Source organism: Cryptomeria japonica, chromosome 10 (genome assembly GCF_030272615.1).
Source record: "Cryptomeria japonica chromosome 10, Sugi_1.0, whole genome shotgun sequence".
Classification (NCBI taxonomy): domain Eukaryota; kingdom Viridiplantae; phylum Streptophyta; class Pinopsida; order Cupressales; family Cupressaceae; genus Cryptomeria; species Cryptomeria japonica.
The window spans coordinates 158134835-158151447 of NC_081414.1; the positions used below are offsets into that span (position 1 = coordinate 158134835).

Here is a 16613-nt window from a genome sequence, read left to right on the forward strand (position 1 = left end):
ACTATCACCCAAATCTTGTCTGGCTCAGTCTTGAGTCCAGCCTTACACACTATGTGTCCTAATAGCTTCCCTTGAGGCACCATGAATCTACATTTTGTGGGATTGAGTGCTAGGTGGGCTCGCCTGCATCTCTCCATGCATTTGCCAAGTGCGGCCAAATGTGCATCCTGGTTACTGTAGATGGACCAGTCGTCAAGGAACGCCCTAAAGTTCCCTACTGACATCTTGTCAAATATGTGAAGGATTATCCGTTGGAATGTCGTTGGCGCATTGCATAACCCGAACGACATTCGATTATACGCGTACACACCATCTTCCACTACGAAGGTTGTTTTTAATTTGTCCTCTTCGGCAATGGATATCTAGTTATACCCAGAAAATCCATCCATAAATGAATAAATTTCATGACCGGCCACTTCCTCCAAGATGCTATCCGTGAATGGTATTGGAAACAGGTCCTTTATGGTGACCGCGTTAAGGCATCTGAAATCCACGCAGATTTGGATCTGGTTTGCCTCCTTTTTAAGGGATATCACTATGGGTGACACCCACTCGCTGGTCTGCACTTTAAAAATAATCTCGGCTTTGAGCATAGGCTTGATTTCATCATTCACTCTCGCAACATAGCTTTTATTCATTCTGTACGGCCTCTTTCGTACAGGTGAGGCCCCAGGTACGAGTGAAATTTGGTGTACACATAGTTCTAGCGGCACCCCTTTGAGGTCCTTGTACGTCCAAGCGAATACATCCTTGTATTCCATGAATATTTTAAACGCAGCGGCTTTCAGGACTGGATTCCAGTCGTCGCCAACCAAGATGTTCCTTGACTCTACTTTTGTGCCGAGGTTTGTAGGTTTTACGGACTCTTCGTACCGGATTGGTTTTGTCATGTCAAACCTATGTTCTGGTGTCTCGTTGACAGGAGCATCCCCTTCTGTGTATTCCCCGTACGCTGGCGGAAATTCATTTTCATCTAGCTCCTCGTCAACCTGCAACATGTTGCACCCATACAGCAGCTCGTAGTCTTCCATTTGCCAGTGGAAGAGCCCATTAAGGGAATTGGTCCCATCTTCTGAACATCCTTGGATTCCCAGGACGCCTTCCTCATCCAATTCCCTTCCATACTTTCCTTCGTCAACTCTGCCCTCGCCGTCCGATTCCGATTCTGACACAAGTTCTTCACTCACGAGTTGTGTTTTCAGGTCGATAATAAATTTTCGCCCGGCTTTCTCCATGGACAGCGTATCCTTTCTTCGCGAGCGGAATCACCACGAAGTCGAGGACAAATGGTTGTGTCCCGATGGTCACTTGTTGCGCCATGAGAGTTCCAAGAGGTTTGATACCATGTTGATCCACTCCCAGTAAGTTGAAGGTTGACGGCCACAGTGTCAGCCTACCAAGCTTCTTCCGGGTTTCTTCCTGAAGCACATTCACTCCCGACCTGTCGTCGACAATGGTGTCAATCAAAATGGTGCCAAGTATTCCCATTTCTACCACCGCGAGGTGCCGACCACTGTATAGTGTCAAGACCAATGGGTCTGTTGGTGTTCCGCCAGGAACATCCGTATTCCAGGTCACCCGACTCTGTGGGGTTACTTGCACCGTACGTAGGAGTGTCGTACGTAATTGCAGCACCGTTTCCAAGAGGTCCTTCATCTTCACAGGTACTTCAATCTGCAGCATTTGATTCAGGATATTTTCCTCAGCCTCAGAGCGGGAAGTACTTGCCGCTTCCTGAGTGTTCCCTTGTGCCAACATTTCCTTCGCCACTTCAGCCTTCGCCCTCAGCACCCATTGCTTCTCCGTGTGAGGGTCCGGGTATGTGGCCTTCTTTGCCTGTGACCGTGTGATTGCCAATACCCGTTCCTTCGTCCTATCAATGTTGACCAAGTTCACTCCAGACTTTGGGCAAGTTCCATCATCGTGGTCACCAAGCCCACACCATTTGCATAGTTTTTGTGGAGTTTCTTTTGAGGTGCATTCCCTTGCAAAGTGGCCCCATTGATTGCAGGCTCGGCACTGGATCATTGGTCGTCCCTTCGCATCATACTGGATCCGGCTCTTATTATTATTGTTATTATTGGTCTTCCCCCCTTGCCGGTTGTTCCGGTATCCGCCAGATGATGCATTATTGTTGGCTGTTTGCGAAGTTCCGACGGTCGGCTGCTCTTGCGTGAAGAGAACTTGTTGGCTCCTCGTTTTCATATTGTAGGGACATTCCTTTGTCAAATGTCTGGCAATCTGACAAATGTCGCAGAAAACCTTCTTGGGGCAAGACCCCTTGGTGTGTCCGTCACTCCTACACTCCGTACACCACACATCGTTTTCTTCAATCTTACTTGTACTCCCCTTCATGGCTTTGAATTCCTTCAGCATTCGCTCCATATCCTTTTGGAGCGCGTGCACCTTTTTACTCGATTCGCCACCGCTGTTGCTTTCCCCGGCAGAGTCTTCATCATCATCGGATGAGGATTTATTACTTTTCTTCTTCTTTGACATTTTGTGTTTGCTCTCCAGGTCCATCGCCCTATTATAGGCGTCGTCATATGACGTCGGGGGTACAATTTTCATCTTCTTCCATAGGAAGGATTTCAACCCTTCAACGAACCATCGTTTCTTCAATCCATTTGCCAGTTGGCTTTCCATTTTACCCAGCAATTCTTTCAGCCTCCGACTGTATGCCCGTACTATCTCCCTGGTACCTTGCTTGGCACTGTATATCTCGGCTACGATTTCATTGTCATGACAGAGCAACCGAAACTCCTCCTTCAATTCCTTCTATAGATTGGCCCATGTGGCCACTTTTTGCTTGTCAACATCAAAGTACCAATCTATGGCAACTCCGCGTAACGTGGCTAGGAACTATTGTACCCAGTCATCCTAGTTCGTCACTCTGCTGACGGACCAAATAGTTTCTAATGTACGATAGGGCCATACGGGGTCTTCCTTGCCGTCCCCTGTGAACTTTGGCAATTTCTGTTTACTTTCCATCCCTCCTTTGGGTTTTGCTACTCCTACGCCTCCTGCACCTGCGCCTACCGAACTTGTGCCTACTAGTGCCATACGGGGTCTTCCTTGCCGTCCCCTGTGAACTTTGGCAATTTTTGTTTACTTTCCATCCCTCCTTTGGGTTTTGCTACTCCTACGCCTCCTGTGCCTGCGCCTACCGAACCTGTGCCTACTGAGCCTCTGCCTCCCGAGCCTACCCCTCCCAGGTTACTTTGACTGGCAAGGTTTGATGCCCCTGAACCGAACAAGTTACTTCTCGTACCGTGCCCTTGTGTCTCCAGACACCTTCAGCCGCAATGGTACCCTCAGTCTCCCTGTTTTCAGTCTCAGTTCTCGTCTCCCTCCTGGTCTCATCTCCTCTGAACAATGTGTATGGGTCCATCGTACTTCCGTCGTCGATCTCTTCCAATGTGAGGGACAAATCCCCCAACCGTTTCCTCGTGGTTTCGATTAGCAGAGATTCTTGGTCCTTGCCAGAACCATGACTGCCACTTTCACCACTTCCTTCCTCGGCAACCTTTTTGAATCTTCTCCATCGTTCGGCTTGTTGCCCAAGAATTAGTGCTTGTTGGGCAGCTTCCGCATCCCCTACGTATTCTTTTTTGTATTTGTCTTTATTTAACTGATGGGCATTAATTCTACTCTTTCTTCATGGGTTAAAACAAGACATCAAATTAAAAACAGAACACTTTTAATACTTCATCCCTCGTACATAATGTATGTCACTGACATACTCATTATAATGGGAGTGTTCTTATTTATTCTCTCTGACCGTTAGAGTTCATGTATTGCGCTCATCTTCTTGGCGCTCCCTAAATTCTCGTAGAATTTGCTGCCGTCGGTTCTCTCGGTAGATGTCTTCCTTACGGTTCTGGAGAGCCAAAAATCCTTGTGCCAAAAGGTTAGGCAATTTGCTCATCAACAGATTAACAGCGGGGCTTACTCCGAGCGAACTCCACACAGCATCTTCTGGGACATCTTCGGCGGTGGCTTCCGATTGCCGGCTGTAGGATGCAGGAGAAATCTTTCGTGAGTGTCTTTTCCCCCTCAAACAATTCTTCGGGTTCTCTGTCAGGGTCACTCGTTCCTTTTGGTAATGGTTGTCCCATTATCCATGTGCCATGTAGTACGTCCTTTTCCCTGTTGCTCCCAGATTTTTACTTAGGCAACGGCGCCAAATGTTTTCCCCGTAGGGTGTCAGGTTAAGACATTGCATAAATAACAGAAGTACACATAATATATGGATCACAAGTGTTCTATTGATTCATAATAAGCCAGTCAATACATACAATGATAGCAATATGTTCGACTACAATAGCATGTCCAAAGACTGGAAACAAATACAATATAAAGGAGTCGGGTCAGTTACCCGATGCCAACTGCCAACAACCGACGGGTTAACTACCGATGCTAACACAATTTACCTTAATGCTTAATTACCCGACAACAATAACACCATCAAAAGGATGGTGAGGTGAAACTCACAATCATGCTCTCTCATGACACCTCAGAATGATAGGTTGAAGGAGTCCTCAACCTCCAATCCATACCAAGGAATACTTAAAGACACTAATTACATAGAAGAGACCAACTCCAATAATGGTTGTAAAATATGATAACTAAAGAAATGGGTGAACATGTTAGTTCGTAGTAAATGCTATATGTCCTCATGTGATTGATGTAATTGCAACTCACAAGTACTTGTCAGTCACCAAACAGCAAGTTATTGTTAAGTTACTTGCCCAATAACTCATCAAAATCTTATCGGTGAGTATTGATGGTAAATACTTGCCCAATAACTCATCAAAATCTTATCGGTGAGTATTGAATTTTGGCTAGTTTTTGGCTAAGCTTTCTTCACAAACTTTATATAGCTAGCAGAAAAACTCCTTTTTTTTTTTCTTTTTTCTAATTTTGTCATTGCTGTGGATTTAAGTAGTTTTCCAACTATTCTCCTAGCTATGAATTTATGAAAGAATCAAGTTCATTTTTTTTGTTTTTTAAAACTGTTTTGCTGTTATGCAACTTTCTTTTATGGAAATTGATGATTGTTGAATACATAGTACAAATACTTGAACTTGCCAAATGAGCTTTCGTCAAGTTCAAGTTTTTGTACTATGCATTCAACAATCATCAATTTCCATAAATCATTTTAATCAAACCAAACCACAATATGAAAACTAATAAAAGACATTCTCAGCATTTCGCAAAGAACAGATTCTCATATTTGTTGAGTCAGCTGCACCTTATCCTCTTTTACTTTAGGCATATTGCATCTACCTTTTAGCCCCTCTTTAGGGATTTGCATCAAGTAGAATACAACAATTTCCTTTAAGTAGAAAATTATATATGCAGAAGTTAAGATCTTGCTTAAGTTTTTCTAAAAGATTCTTTTGCAGAGTATAGTTTTACTAATATTCCTAGCCAGATCGTTCAAATTTGCCATCTAAATGTGATACCAGTCACCAAGAATTTCCCTCAATGCTCTGTTTCAAGTAGGGACTTCATAACCAACAGTAATGTAACTTACAATTTAAACGCCTACTTTGGTTACCAAAAACATCAACCCTAAGAAAAGTGCATATTCGACTTTTAAAAAATTAAAAGTTATGGGAAAAACCTTATCAACAAAAAGCTTTTGAAGTTCCTGGAAAATAGCTATATCTAGACGAATATTGAGGGTCTGTGCTGGAATGCGAATTGTATGCTCAAGCAGACTTAAAAAGAGCATCGTGCCAAGGTTTCCCTGAAAGATACAAATTATTATTAAAAATCTTCTCAAGACGATATGAACAAATGTATTCACAAGTAATGACAATGACAGGAAAAAGCAAATGAATTTTTCCCTAGGTTAAGATTACAAAACTGATACAAATGCTCACAAATCATTTTACATAGCTAAAACTGAGGACAATAATTTTCCTTGTCAATTGAACATACAACATCCATCTGATGAAAAATGTTTAAGAGCCAAGCATATTCATATTTGCTCCAAGGCAGTTTTTTGAAAAATTCAAGGAATATAATAGTGTTGTGGCAATTTTGTTGCTTGCAGAGGGCAGAAAGCAAAACATGAAAGTTATACCAAAATTAATATGTAACACCACAGAGTATCCAATGTAATAATCAGATAAAAAAATTTAAAATATGGATTTAACAGTAAAATAAAATAAAAATGAAAATCCCTGAGATTTTCTCAGGAATGATCACATATTTAAACACTTCAGCACGTGGTATCAGTCCAGGACTACTGTTAAGCTCTTTAGTGAGTTACGTCTTGAATATACTTAGCAGATTAAGAATTCCAAAGTCGAGATTCTCACTTTTGTCAATTTTGTTAATCAAATGCATGTCTAAAAGAATGCTGTATTTTTCTAGGGAAGTTTTGACTACTGGGAAATATTCATAATTTTTTTAACAATTGTGTGTGGAACCTGCAGCAAATTCAAAATTGTGTTTTACTTGACGGTTTCAATAATCAAAACTAATAACAAACTCAAAAAAGTAACAGAAATTAATAGAATTTAGTAGACATTTACAGTTCTTATCTTCAAATGATAAAATACAATCCTCCTATGGCCTACCAGTCCAAATAAGTTGAGAGCTCTGAAGCCACACTGGTAACTGTTCTCATGAACTCAATGGACAGTTTAGAGAAATGATTCTGATCAAAGATTGCCACAAAGGGGAGTAGTTAAGATTTCTAGCTTTAGTTTTCAGAATAGGGCAGCTTATAACAGGCTGGTGAGTATTAATCTTTGAGGATTTCTCTGAATAATAAAAGCTGCATAAGAACTTTACATAGTCATCCAGAGTCAGATCATAAATCAGACCCCAGTTCATCACTCTCTGCAGATCCACATGGCCTGCATCAAAATCAAAAGGGGTTGAAGCCTTGCATGTGGCTTCATCAACAAGGATACGAGCTCTGTTGTCCTGAATGTAAGTGGTGGACATGCAATGGGATTTGAAGATATTTACAACAAACCTAGAGTGATCAGTCATATAGTGGCAGCCGCTATCCCAGCAATGAGGAGGAAACCATGACCATCAGTCATTATCTGATGTGCTCACTGAAAACGAATCAGAAACAAGGAGATCAACACATTACTGTAGCTGCATTACAAATTGAGAAAATCAATGAATTTTTACAGGATCAAATTAAAAGTATTAAATTATGTTCATAATAAGGGAGAGCTTCAGCTATTGATCATAAGCATGGAATTATATTTACCGCTATAATTCAATGACAATATGATCTGTGTTGATTCCATGAGCAGATATCTGAGAATTCACAGAAAAGTAAACTCAACGTTCAAGGCACGATGGTCGTACTCAATGAGAATAGACCTCCTCTACATGTCTTGATAGGTATGAGAGAAACTGTCATCTATTAACCTCAGTACAGAAAATTATGATCTTATGCATTATACAACACAGAAATTGTCGGGCTCTAATGTTGCGTATATGTTATTGTTTGTAAGTGTGTTTTGTCCCTTACAAGGAATTAATGTGTAAAGTTCATGTATACATTGTTGGGCTTCAATTCCGTGGTATGTCCACAAGGAGACATGCCAAGATATTTCAAGCTGGCAGCAGCTAAAGCAGACTTTCAGCAGATATTTCAATTTAAAGATCATGTTCCCAGTATCAATCTGGCTCTAATCAGTTTATAGGCTGTACTATTTAATGATCAGGCTTAGATTTCTAATAAATTGAGTAAATTTCATCGTGACAGACCTTCAGGGCTGCAACAGTTATTTGATGAGGACTTGGGGAGCAAGTCACTGAGTTGTGTTAAAGGGCAAGACAACAATGGAGAAAGAAATGACGCAGGAGCATCCAGGTCCATAAGCGATCCTGCATCAACCCAAAAAAAAAGTGTTGGTTTGTTTTATTTTAATTTTGCTTTGCTTTGGTATTTTCACGCATCTCTCAGCATCAAAAAAATGTCCATGTTGTTGTGCATTTTGCACCACATCCCCGTCTGTGACAGGGGATCCCCGATTTTTTTGGATTATGCCCATTGCTAGAGAGAAGGTAAATGCTCCGTGTTAAAGCCGAACAGCCTGAGGCCAGAAGAATCCCAAATTTGTGTTCAAGTGATGAAAAGTCGAGACAAATCATGTTGCCTTCCAGGAACTCAGAAAATACCGATAGAAGCCCCGAGAATGATCATATGTGAAATCCCTTCATAAGCACCCTCAAAAAGCCGAACTAAATCTCGATATCACTGGGCGAAGGGCATCAAAGATCAAAATCTTGCATTCTCCTCCTAAAGCCCGAGTTTCTTCCAAACGCCTGGTTAGAGAGAGGGCGTTTAAAAACATTCAAGGCTGAGTTCAAAGGTTAGTGCAAATCACGCAAAACATTTAATGAAGCCGAAGTTTCATGAAACAAAAGGCTAGAAACCAAGTAAAATCGCACATTTTCTCTATCATACCCGAACTTGCAAAAAGAGTCAATATTCTCAAAATGCTCACAGAGCCTAAAAATGAAACTCAAGCATTTCCATGTAAAAATCCGCTCGCTTCAAGAGGAAAATACCCAAGTTTTGAAGCAAAGTAAATGGGCGTTTAAAGCTAAGGAGCCGAAAATCGCGCGATTACAGTGAAATGGCCGAAAGGTTATCAAACCCTAAATCGCACAGAATTGCTTCAAATGCCGAAAATGAACAAAGAAGAACAAACTTGCGCAAAGCCATGATGAGCCGAAAAAGCCTCAACAAAGACATTCGCACAAAAAGCCCCATTCAACCGAAAATCACTAAGGTCGTGCGAAGGGTCTTCTTTCTTAGCCGAAAAGCTTCAAACATCAAAATCACGAGTTTGCAAACCTGGTTTCTAGACCGAAAAAGTATAAGGTCGTGCATTTGGGCCAAAATTGAAAAAGGGAAAAACGTCAAAGCAAAATCTCGCATTTTGACCATTCTAGCCGAAGTTGGCCAAATCTCCCAAATCGTGCAAAGTCGTTTAAAGGGCCGAAAAGGGAGGGAAGAGAAAATTCGCAAAGTAAAGCTTTAGCCCAAAATTGGCAAAAAAGTTGAAAAGTTGCTAAAACCCCATTAAGGCCGAAGTTGAAAAGTTCAACTCGAAGCTCTCAAAACCGGACAAAGCAAGCTCAAGTCGCACAAACTTGGCTTGCAAATCGAAATGCAAAACTAAAATCGCACATTTTTCTCCAGAAGGCCGAGTTTTATACCAAAATGAAAGGGGTCGTTTAATAAAGTTTGCCATTTTTGTTCAAAGTTTGCAAACAAAAGGTTTGTTTATTTCATATAAAAGGGCCGAGTTCACTAGAAAAGGAGGCATCCAAAACAAAATTTCAGCCTTAGATTATATTTTGAGGGAATGAGGAGGTCATGCATTTTAGCCAAAGGGTCCGAATTTCATACAAAGGGGGGTTTAAGGATAAAGTTAAATGTATTTGTTAAATTAATTTATTTAATTTTTCAAATAATTAATCCAAGTTGAAATTCATTGTTTGTAGGACAACTTCACTGAAAGAGCCCGACGACAACCTAAAGCGCAAATTGCAGCCTTGGTCCCAATCGACACCAGGAAGCGAAAATGTAGGAGCGCAAGACCAAAGCGACAGCCCCAAGCATTGCCAATGAAGAACGCACCACAAAGCACAAGACAAAGCACAGGGAAGCACATCACCACTAAATCAAAGTTGAAGTCCACCAACTAGACTGAAGACAAAGAACACATAGAGTGCTACAAAAAGTGCATTCTTAGAAATACACTAATGGAAGAAATTCCAGAAAATCAATTTAAAAACTGAAATTGTTTATTGTAAAAAGAGAGTTGCTTGTGGGCCCCGTCTAATGGATTCAAAGTGAGGGGACACAGGTCAATTATCTCCAACTACCGGATAGACCTGAATTAATGCCAAAAAGTGGTAGGTAGTTGAGAATATGGTTGGGGGGATAACTGAAAATTGAGTAGGCATGGGTTAAAGTTGCCAGCTTCTAGAAGGCAGATCAGGGCCCTTGGATGCAGTCGATCCTGGCCATCGATTCAAATTGTAAAATCTATTAAAGGCAAAGGCCTTTCTCTTGTAAGGGGTTACATTTTTAGGGTTAGAATTTTTGTAGACAATTAGAATAGGTTAGATTGCTAGAAAGTTAGAATTTAGTAGTTAGGAATAGAGTAGAAATGTTGCAGAAATTGTTGTAATAGCAGCGAAAATCAATATAATGGACGTTGATTTGGTGTTTATCATCTTGGTTTTAGTCTGTTTGCATGGTTTCCTTCAGCCGTTTAGATAGATCTTTTTTGGTGTGCAGGTATTTGATGGATTCAGGTTCATACCATTTGGGATATGTTGATTGTGTATCCCTGTGTATGGTTAGTCTGAGCCATTAGAATTGTGTTTAGTTCAATTGCAGGTGTCTGTCTAAGGTGCGCCAGAATTGGGTGCTTAGCCATGCACCTACAGTCTAAAAATCTTCTAAGTCCCCTTGAAGATTGCACCATTCTTGCGAGGTTGTGAGTTATTCTGGACAAGCAGGGATCGGTTATGTTGAATCCGTCTACTCGCACACCAGTCTTGTTAATTTTAGGTCTCCTAAACCCTTCTCCTTTGCTTTTATTTCCCAGTTCGAAAATTGCAGCAGATCAGCTTGTTGTAAATGTAAAGCCCCTTGTGCTCTCAGCAAAACACATCGACCGTTGAGTTATCCTGCAGTCAAGAACTGACATTTAGAACATTGAGGTTGTCCCCTTTGATCAACTAAAACAGCATTAGGGATTCCTTATACAAAAAAGGATAGGATACTCAGCGAGAACATTTTATTTTGCGTTGGCCGGATAGAGTTGTAGCAATGTGACTTTAGCCACGTCAACACATGTATTTAAATTAACGAATTTCAAATGTTTGATGGATCATAGTTATACAAAGTTGCATAGACACAGATATGGATACAGTATCGGATATGGATACGGCAATTTTTAAAGACCCCCAATATGGATACGACTGGATAAGACATTCATAAAAAACACAGACACATATATTTAAAAAAACTTTCTAAGTTATTAGAGGAGATTTTCATTACTTCAAAAGCAATATAGACATATAATTGCTACATAAATAGTTATAAGTCGATTTAACAATTTACAATATGCAAAAATAGTAGAGTTGCATTGGAAGATAACCCAAAAAAATGGGTTGCTGAAATAGAAAAACATTTTATTTGTCCTTCTCATTTGGTCTAGGTTTTGTTTATACCAATTTCTTTTTTAAAATTGCATGAATGAAGATTTTTTAAATTAAATTTATGAAGATTTATGTCAAATTTTGAAAAAATCAAATCACATAATATTTCACATAGTTGGAAATCAAGGTTTTTTGGGCATGTATGGGTGCAGAATCCAACGTGTATCCAGGCTATATCAGATATGTATCCGTTTCGGATACAAGGATACACAGGCCCAAGGAGGGACACAGGAGTTTCTGACTACTCTATAGTTATAATATGCAACAGCCAGTTTTACAAGAAATTTTAAAATTTTAAAAATTTATAAAGGCTGGAGGAAAATCCTTCGACCGATTATCTTGGTATGTCATTCCAAGCATACTCGCAAAATTTCATGCAAAAATGGAGGACTTCGAATTTTCTCCCGTCAACACCTAATTTTTGCACTTGCAGAACACCACTTTCAACATAGTATTTTAGCAAGGTATTATGGAGTTAATGGAAATTAAATTATTGATTTTAATAGCTTTATGCTTCATCTCTCAGTTGCATACAGAAGTTGAGGCATTTGAATTTGACAATAGACAAAAAAAAATTGTTTGAGAGCCCAAAAAGGTGTTTTGATAATTTTCAGATACGTCATTTTGTAACAGAAAATGAAGACAAATATGCAAAGTAAACTTCATTTTAAATCATGGGAGAGACAAAACATATAGCAAATAAAAAGAGATTAATGATGCTACGTAGGAAAGGAAGAAAAAAAGGTAGAAGGAGTGGGAGGAGAAGAGAGAGAGGTACCCATTTGGGTTTTGAAAAATACAGAATTCAAAGATAATGGGGCTGCAATTATAAAATATACATCAGCATGGAGATAGGAAAAAGAGGGGAGAGAAGATGCAGATTTGAAGGAAGAGAAGCTGCATAGAGTTGGGGAAGAAACTGGAGAGAAAGAGATGAATTGTGAGAGGGCCATGAGAGGCCAAGTTTGTAATCTTATTGCATATTTGTAATCTGTTATTTGATGTATTTGTTTTTTGCGAGTTTGTTATCAATAAAATGAAGAATGTGTTCATTTTGCAATTAGTTGTGTTGTATGGGTTTTTGTTATCAGCAAAGAGTCTTTGCATCATTTGGTATCAAAACCAATTTTTTTGAGCATGCAGACAGAGCGCCAAATGTGAGGTAGTCTAGCACCAAGATCTCTAGGTGGAGTTTGAAGTGGTAAGAGTTGCCCGAGAGGCTCAAGAGAATTGTTGCAGGTGTATGAGGAGTCCTGAGCAATTGAGGGCTGAGAGGAACAAGCCGTGAAAAACAGAGTTGATTGTGTGTGAGATTTTATTGCAACTATGAAAGAGGACTTACAATTGATTTTATTTTGTACATGTAAGGTTGTGCAGGTTGTAGATTAAGAGAGTGTGGAAAATGTTTGACGAAATGTCAAATAAGAGGAAAAGTATGAGGTTTCTTGTTAAAAAGCCTTTGGGGATTTCAGTTCGAGAAAAAGAGTACATGGCTGGAATTAATAGGATGTTGAGAGATTTGAGAGAAACCAGAGTAGTAGTGAAGTAGAGGAAAGAAGAGGACATGTGTTTGGTTGCTGATTAACCTGTGTGCAGAGGAAGATAAAAAGGTTGCATCAAACAGTGAGATTGCAACAAAGAAGAAGGTTGTAGCAGAAGATGAAGTTGTAGCAACATATCTATGTGAAGACATGGAGAGTGTTGTGAGTGAGGTTGCAATAGAAACATGTCTTTGGAAAGGCGTGGGAGGGAAAAACAAAGAGGTTGCAGCTATGGGTGGTGTTGCAGAAGTAGAGGAGAAAGAAGCAATGTTTAATTTATTTTTTAAATTGTAATGATAAAGTTGATGCTGATTTGCATACAGATGAGGTGGTGAGCGTGGAAGAAGACAAGAGAGTAAAAGAGCATAAAGGAGAAATTGAAATAGAAATTGCAGTAGAGGTTGAGGAGCAAAATGAAGTTGCAATAGTTGAAGACGAAAATGTTGCAGTAGAGAGTGAAGAAGGAAGAGTTGCAACATCAACAAAGGAACTAGAGAAAATAGAGGTAATAAATAACATTTTTCATTTTTATGATGATGAAGATGATTGTGAGATGTATGCAAATGAGGTAAGTATGGAAGAAGAGGATAAAGCAGAGGAGGTGCAAATGGAAATGCTTAATTTGCACATAGGTGCAGCAGAGGATAATATAAATGAGATGGAATATGAAGAAAAGAATATTTAGTGGAGGTTGGTCAATGGTGGACATAGGTCTGCAAGAGGTGAGGAGCAGATTTGGCAAAAGAAGAGGGGAGTTATTCCAGCCAAATGTTGGAAGAGGATAAGGTAGAGGTACTGCACTGTACCTGTTTTAGTGGTGGAAGTTTGCTATAGGTTGTTTACAACCTGGAAGAGTGGTTAAGTCACTCAACTCCATTTTGTGAGGTATTCTCACAAACTTCTTACCCGGCATGTCTAATGTAGGAGCATTCGAGTCCATAAGCGATCCTACATCAACCAAAAAAAAAGAGTTGGTTTGTTTTATTTTAATTTTGCTTTGCTTTGGTATTTTCAAGCATCTCTCGACATCAAAAAAATGTCCATGTGTTTAAATTAGCAAATTTCAAATGTTTTCCAGATCATAGTTATAATATGTTGTAGGCAATTTTACAAGAAATTTTAAGATTTTAAAAATTTATAAAGGCTGGAGCAAATCCTTCTACCAGGGATCTCGGTATGTCATTCCAAGCATATTCACCAAATTTCATGCAAAAAGGAAAACTTTGAATTTTCTCGCCTGTCGACACCCAATTTTTGTACTTGCACAACACCACTTTCAACATAATATTTTAGCAAGGTATTATGGAGTTTATGGAAATTAAACTATTGATTTTAATAGCTTTATGCTTCATCTCTCAATTGCATTCAGAAGTTGAGGCATTTGAATTTGATAATAGACAGAAAATAAATTCTTTGAGAGCCCAAAAAGGTGTTTTGATCATTTTCAGATGCATTTTGTAACAGAAAATGAAGACAAATATGCAATCTAAACTTCATTTTAAATTATGGGAGAGACAAAATAAATAGCAAATAAAAAGAGATTAAACGTAGGAAAGGAAGAAGAAAAGGTAAAAGGAGTGGGAGGAGAAGAGAAAGAAGCACCCATTTGGGTTTTGAAAAATACAGAAATTCAAAGATAATGAGGCTGCAATTATAATATATACAGCAGCATGGAGATAGAAAAAGAGGGGAGAGAAGATGCAGATCTGAAGGATGAGAAGCTGCATAGAGTTGGGGAAGAAATTGGAGAGAAAGAGATGAATTATGAGGGCCATGAGAGGCCAAGTTTGTAGTTTTATTGCATATTTGTAGTCTGCCATTTGAGGTAATTGCTTTGCAAGTTTGTTATCAATAAAATGAAGAATATGTTCATTTTGCAATTAGTTGTGTTGTGTGATTTTTGTTATGAGCAAAGAGTACTTGCATCAAGAAAGGAAGCTAAAACTTGTACAGAAACTTATGCCAAAAAGTGTTCATAGAATATAAAGGTACAGAGTGACAGTGAGGATGAAGAGGGTGAGTTGTGCAATCTAACAATAGAAACATCCAGAGGAGAGAGGTTGGCAATAGACACCAACAAAGGCAAGGATGGCACACACTATAACCAACAACTCAAGGCACAAGGAAACCCAAGTCAATATTGGAACTAAAGATGTGCCAAGTATCACCGCCATTGGGAATTATTGGAAGGAGGAAGACCAGCACGTGTCATTGAATTATCACGAGTATAAATATCCCTTTGTAATAAACAACCCCAATTTTTTTTTGAAATTGTCAACTAAATCAAAAGCTACAATGCTATGTACTTATCACTTTCAAATCACCCAGTTCCCGAGAAGGCTAAGGTAAGAGCATGCAATGTATGTAGAATGCAACAACATTGAAAGAAACACACTAGGCAATAGAGCTGGCCAAATCTTCACTTTTTCAATGGAGCATGCTATGCAAGAACTAAAAGGAAACACTTATATGCTTATTCAACAATGTGCAAATTACAATGAGCACAATCACTTCTCGCTTATTCAAAGGAGTGCAATTACAACAAGCACGGTCACTTCTCGCTTATTTAATGGAGTGAAATACACAAGCAAAGTTGTGATGTCCCCTTCTTGTTGACATCAGATATTCAATGGGATTAGCCTGCCATTCTGACCCTCGTAGGCTAATGAGGATGGTTAGAGGGTCTCCTAAGGATTGTATCATCTCCAGTGTTTAAAATGCTTCGGTTTGGTCTTCGTTTGGCATCATTTGGACATCATTTGCTCTACTTACTATTTATAGTAAGTCTTGGGGTGTTCAAGAAGGACCCTTTCTATTTTTAGCAGGGGTGTATGGTCACATGGGGAAAAGCAGGGTGGCTACCCATTTCCGACGGCACGGAGAAATGTTAAGTATTTTGGGAGAAATTAATGATTATGTGGCCAAATTAATAATAAATCATTAATAAGGTGAATATAAAGTTATAACTTAACCGTATAACTTGAGGGACTAGGCATCATGAGAAGGGGGCCAAATTATTGTTGAAATTAAATAGCTAGTTCGAATTATTTGATGGCAAATATATATATTGTAATAACTTAAGTGATTACAATACTTGTAACTTGTAATAAAAAGGGCAGGCCCCATTTGGGCAATTGATTTTAACTTGTAAATTGTATATGGGTCCTGACCCATATGTAACTTGTAAATTCAAAATTATATCTTGGCGCCAAAATATGCAAGGCCGACCCATATGCAAGGTCCTGACTAAAACCTTCCTCTTGGAGGAAAAACCCAGCATCAAGTCCAGATCAAAATCCTTTAATCATGAGCAAATTACAAGTACAATGAAGATCAAATCACTTATCTGATTAAGTCATCAACCTAGGGCAGAGCTTTGCCCAATCTAAATCACTGATGTGCAGGCCCTAATTCGCTGATCCCACAAGTAGGGTTTCGGCACCACAAAAGAGGATGATTGCTGCTCTTAAATTAGTGAGTTAGGCAACTCAATATCGCCCAACATAGTCGCCCATAATTGGCACAAGTCTGCTCCACAATGGCGATCCGATTCAGGTTTGGAATGGAGCTCAAAATGATCAATAGTTCGCCCAGATATAAGGTAGATTCACAACTCAGATTCCATACTAATTCGCCCAGCCACAAGAACAGAAATTCGGCAGAGTATATGAGGTTTGGATGCCCTAGGACATATTTGCACTCCTAGATCAGATTCGCTTCAACAAGAAACCAATTTGCTGAAGTTCGCTCACCCTTGATGAATATCCTTTTGCTGATGATGATGATTGCAACTGGAAGCAGATCACATAAGGTAGAGAGATATATATTCTCTTGTGATTGATG

At 39.4% G+C, this 16613-nt stretch overlaps 1 protein-coding gene across 3 annotated transcripts in view; it reads right to left on the bottom strand.

Annotated features, from left to right (window-relative positions):
- Nucleotides 1-16613, bottom strand: part of LOC131057704 (uncharacterized) — a 197224-nt gene that overhangs the window by 171530 nt on the left and 9081 nt on the right. For 2 of the 3 annotated variants that reach the window (XM_057991854.2, XM_057991853.2), the window contains exon 2: nucleotides 5630-5755. In XM_057991854.2, the coding sequence (XP_057847837.1) occupies nucleotides 5630-5740 (111 nt within the window). In that variant the 5' untranslated portion in view covers nucleotides 5741-5755. Of the gene's footprint in view, nucleotides 1-5629; nucleotides 5756-6997; nucleotides 7083-16613 lie in introns of all 3 variants that reach the window. The other variant, XM_059212544.1, reaches the window with a different exon arrangement.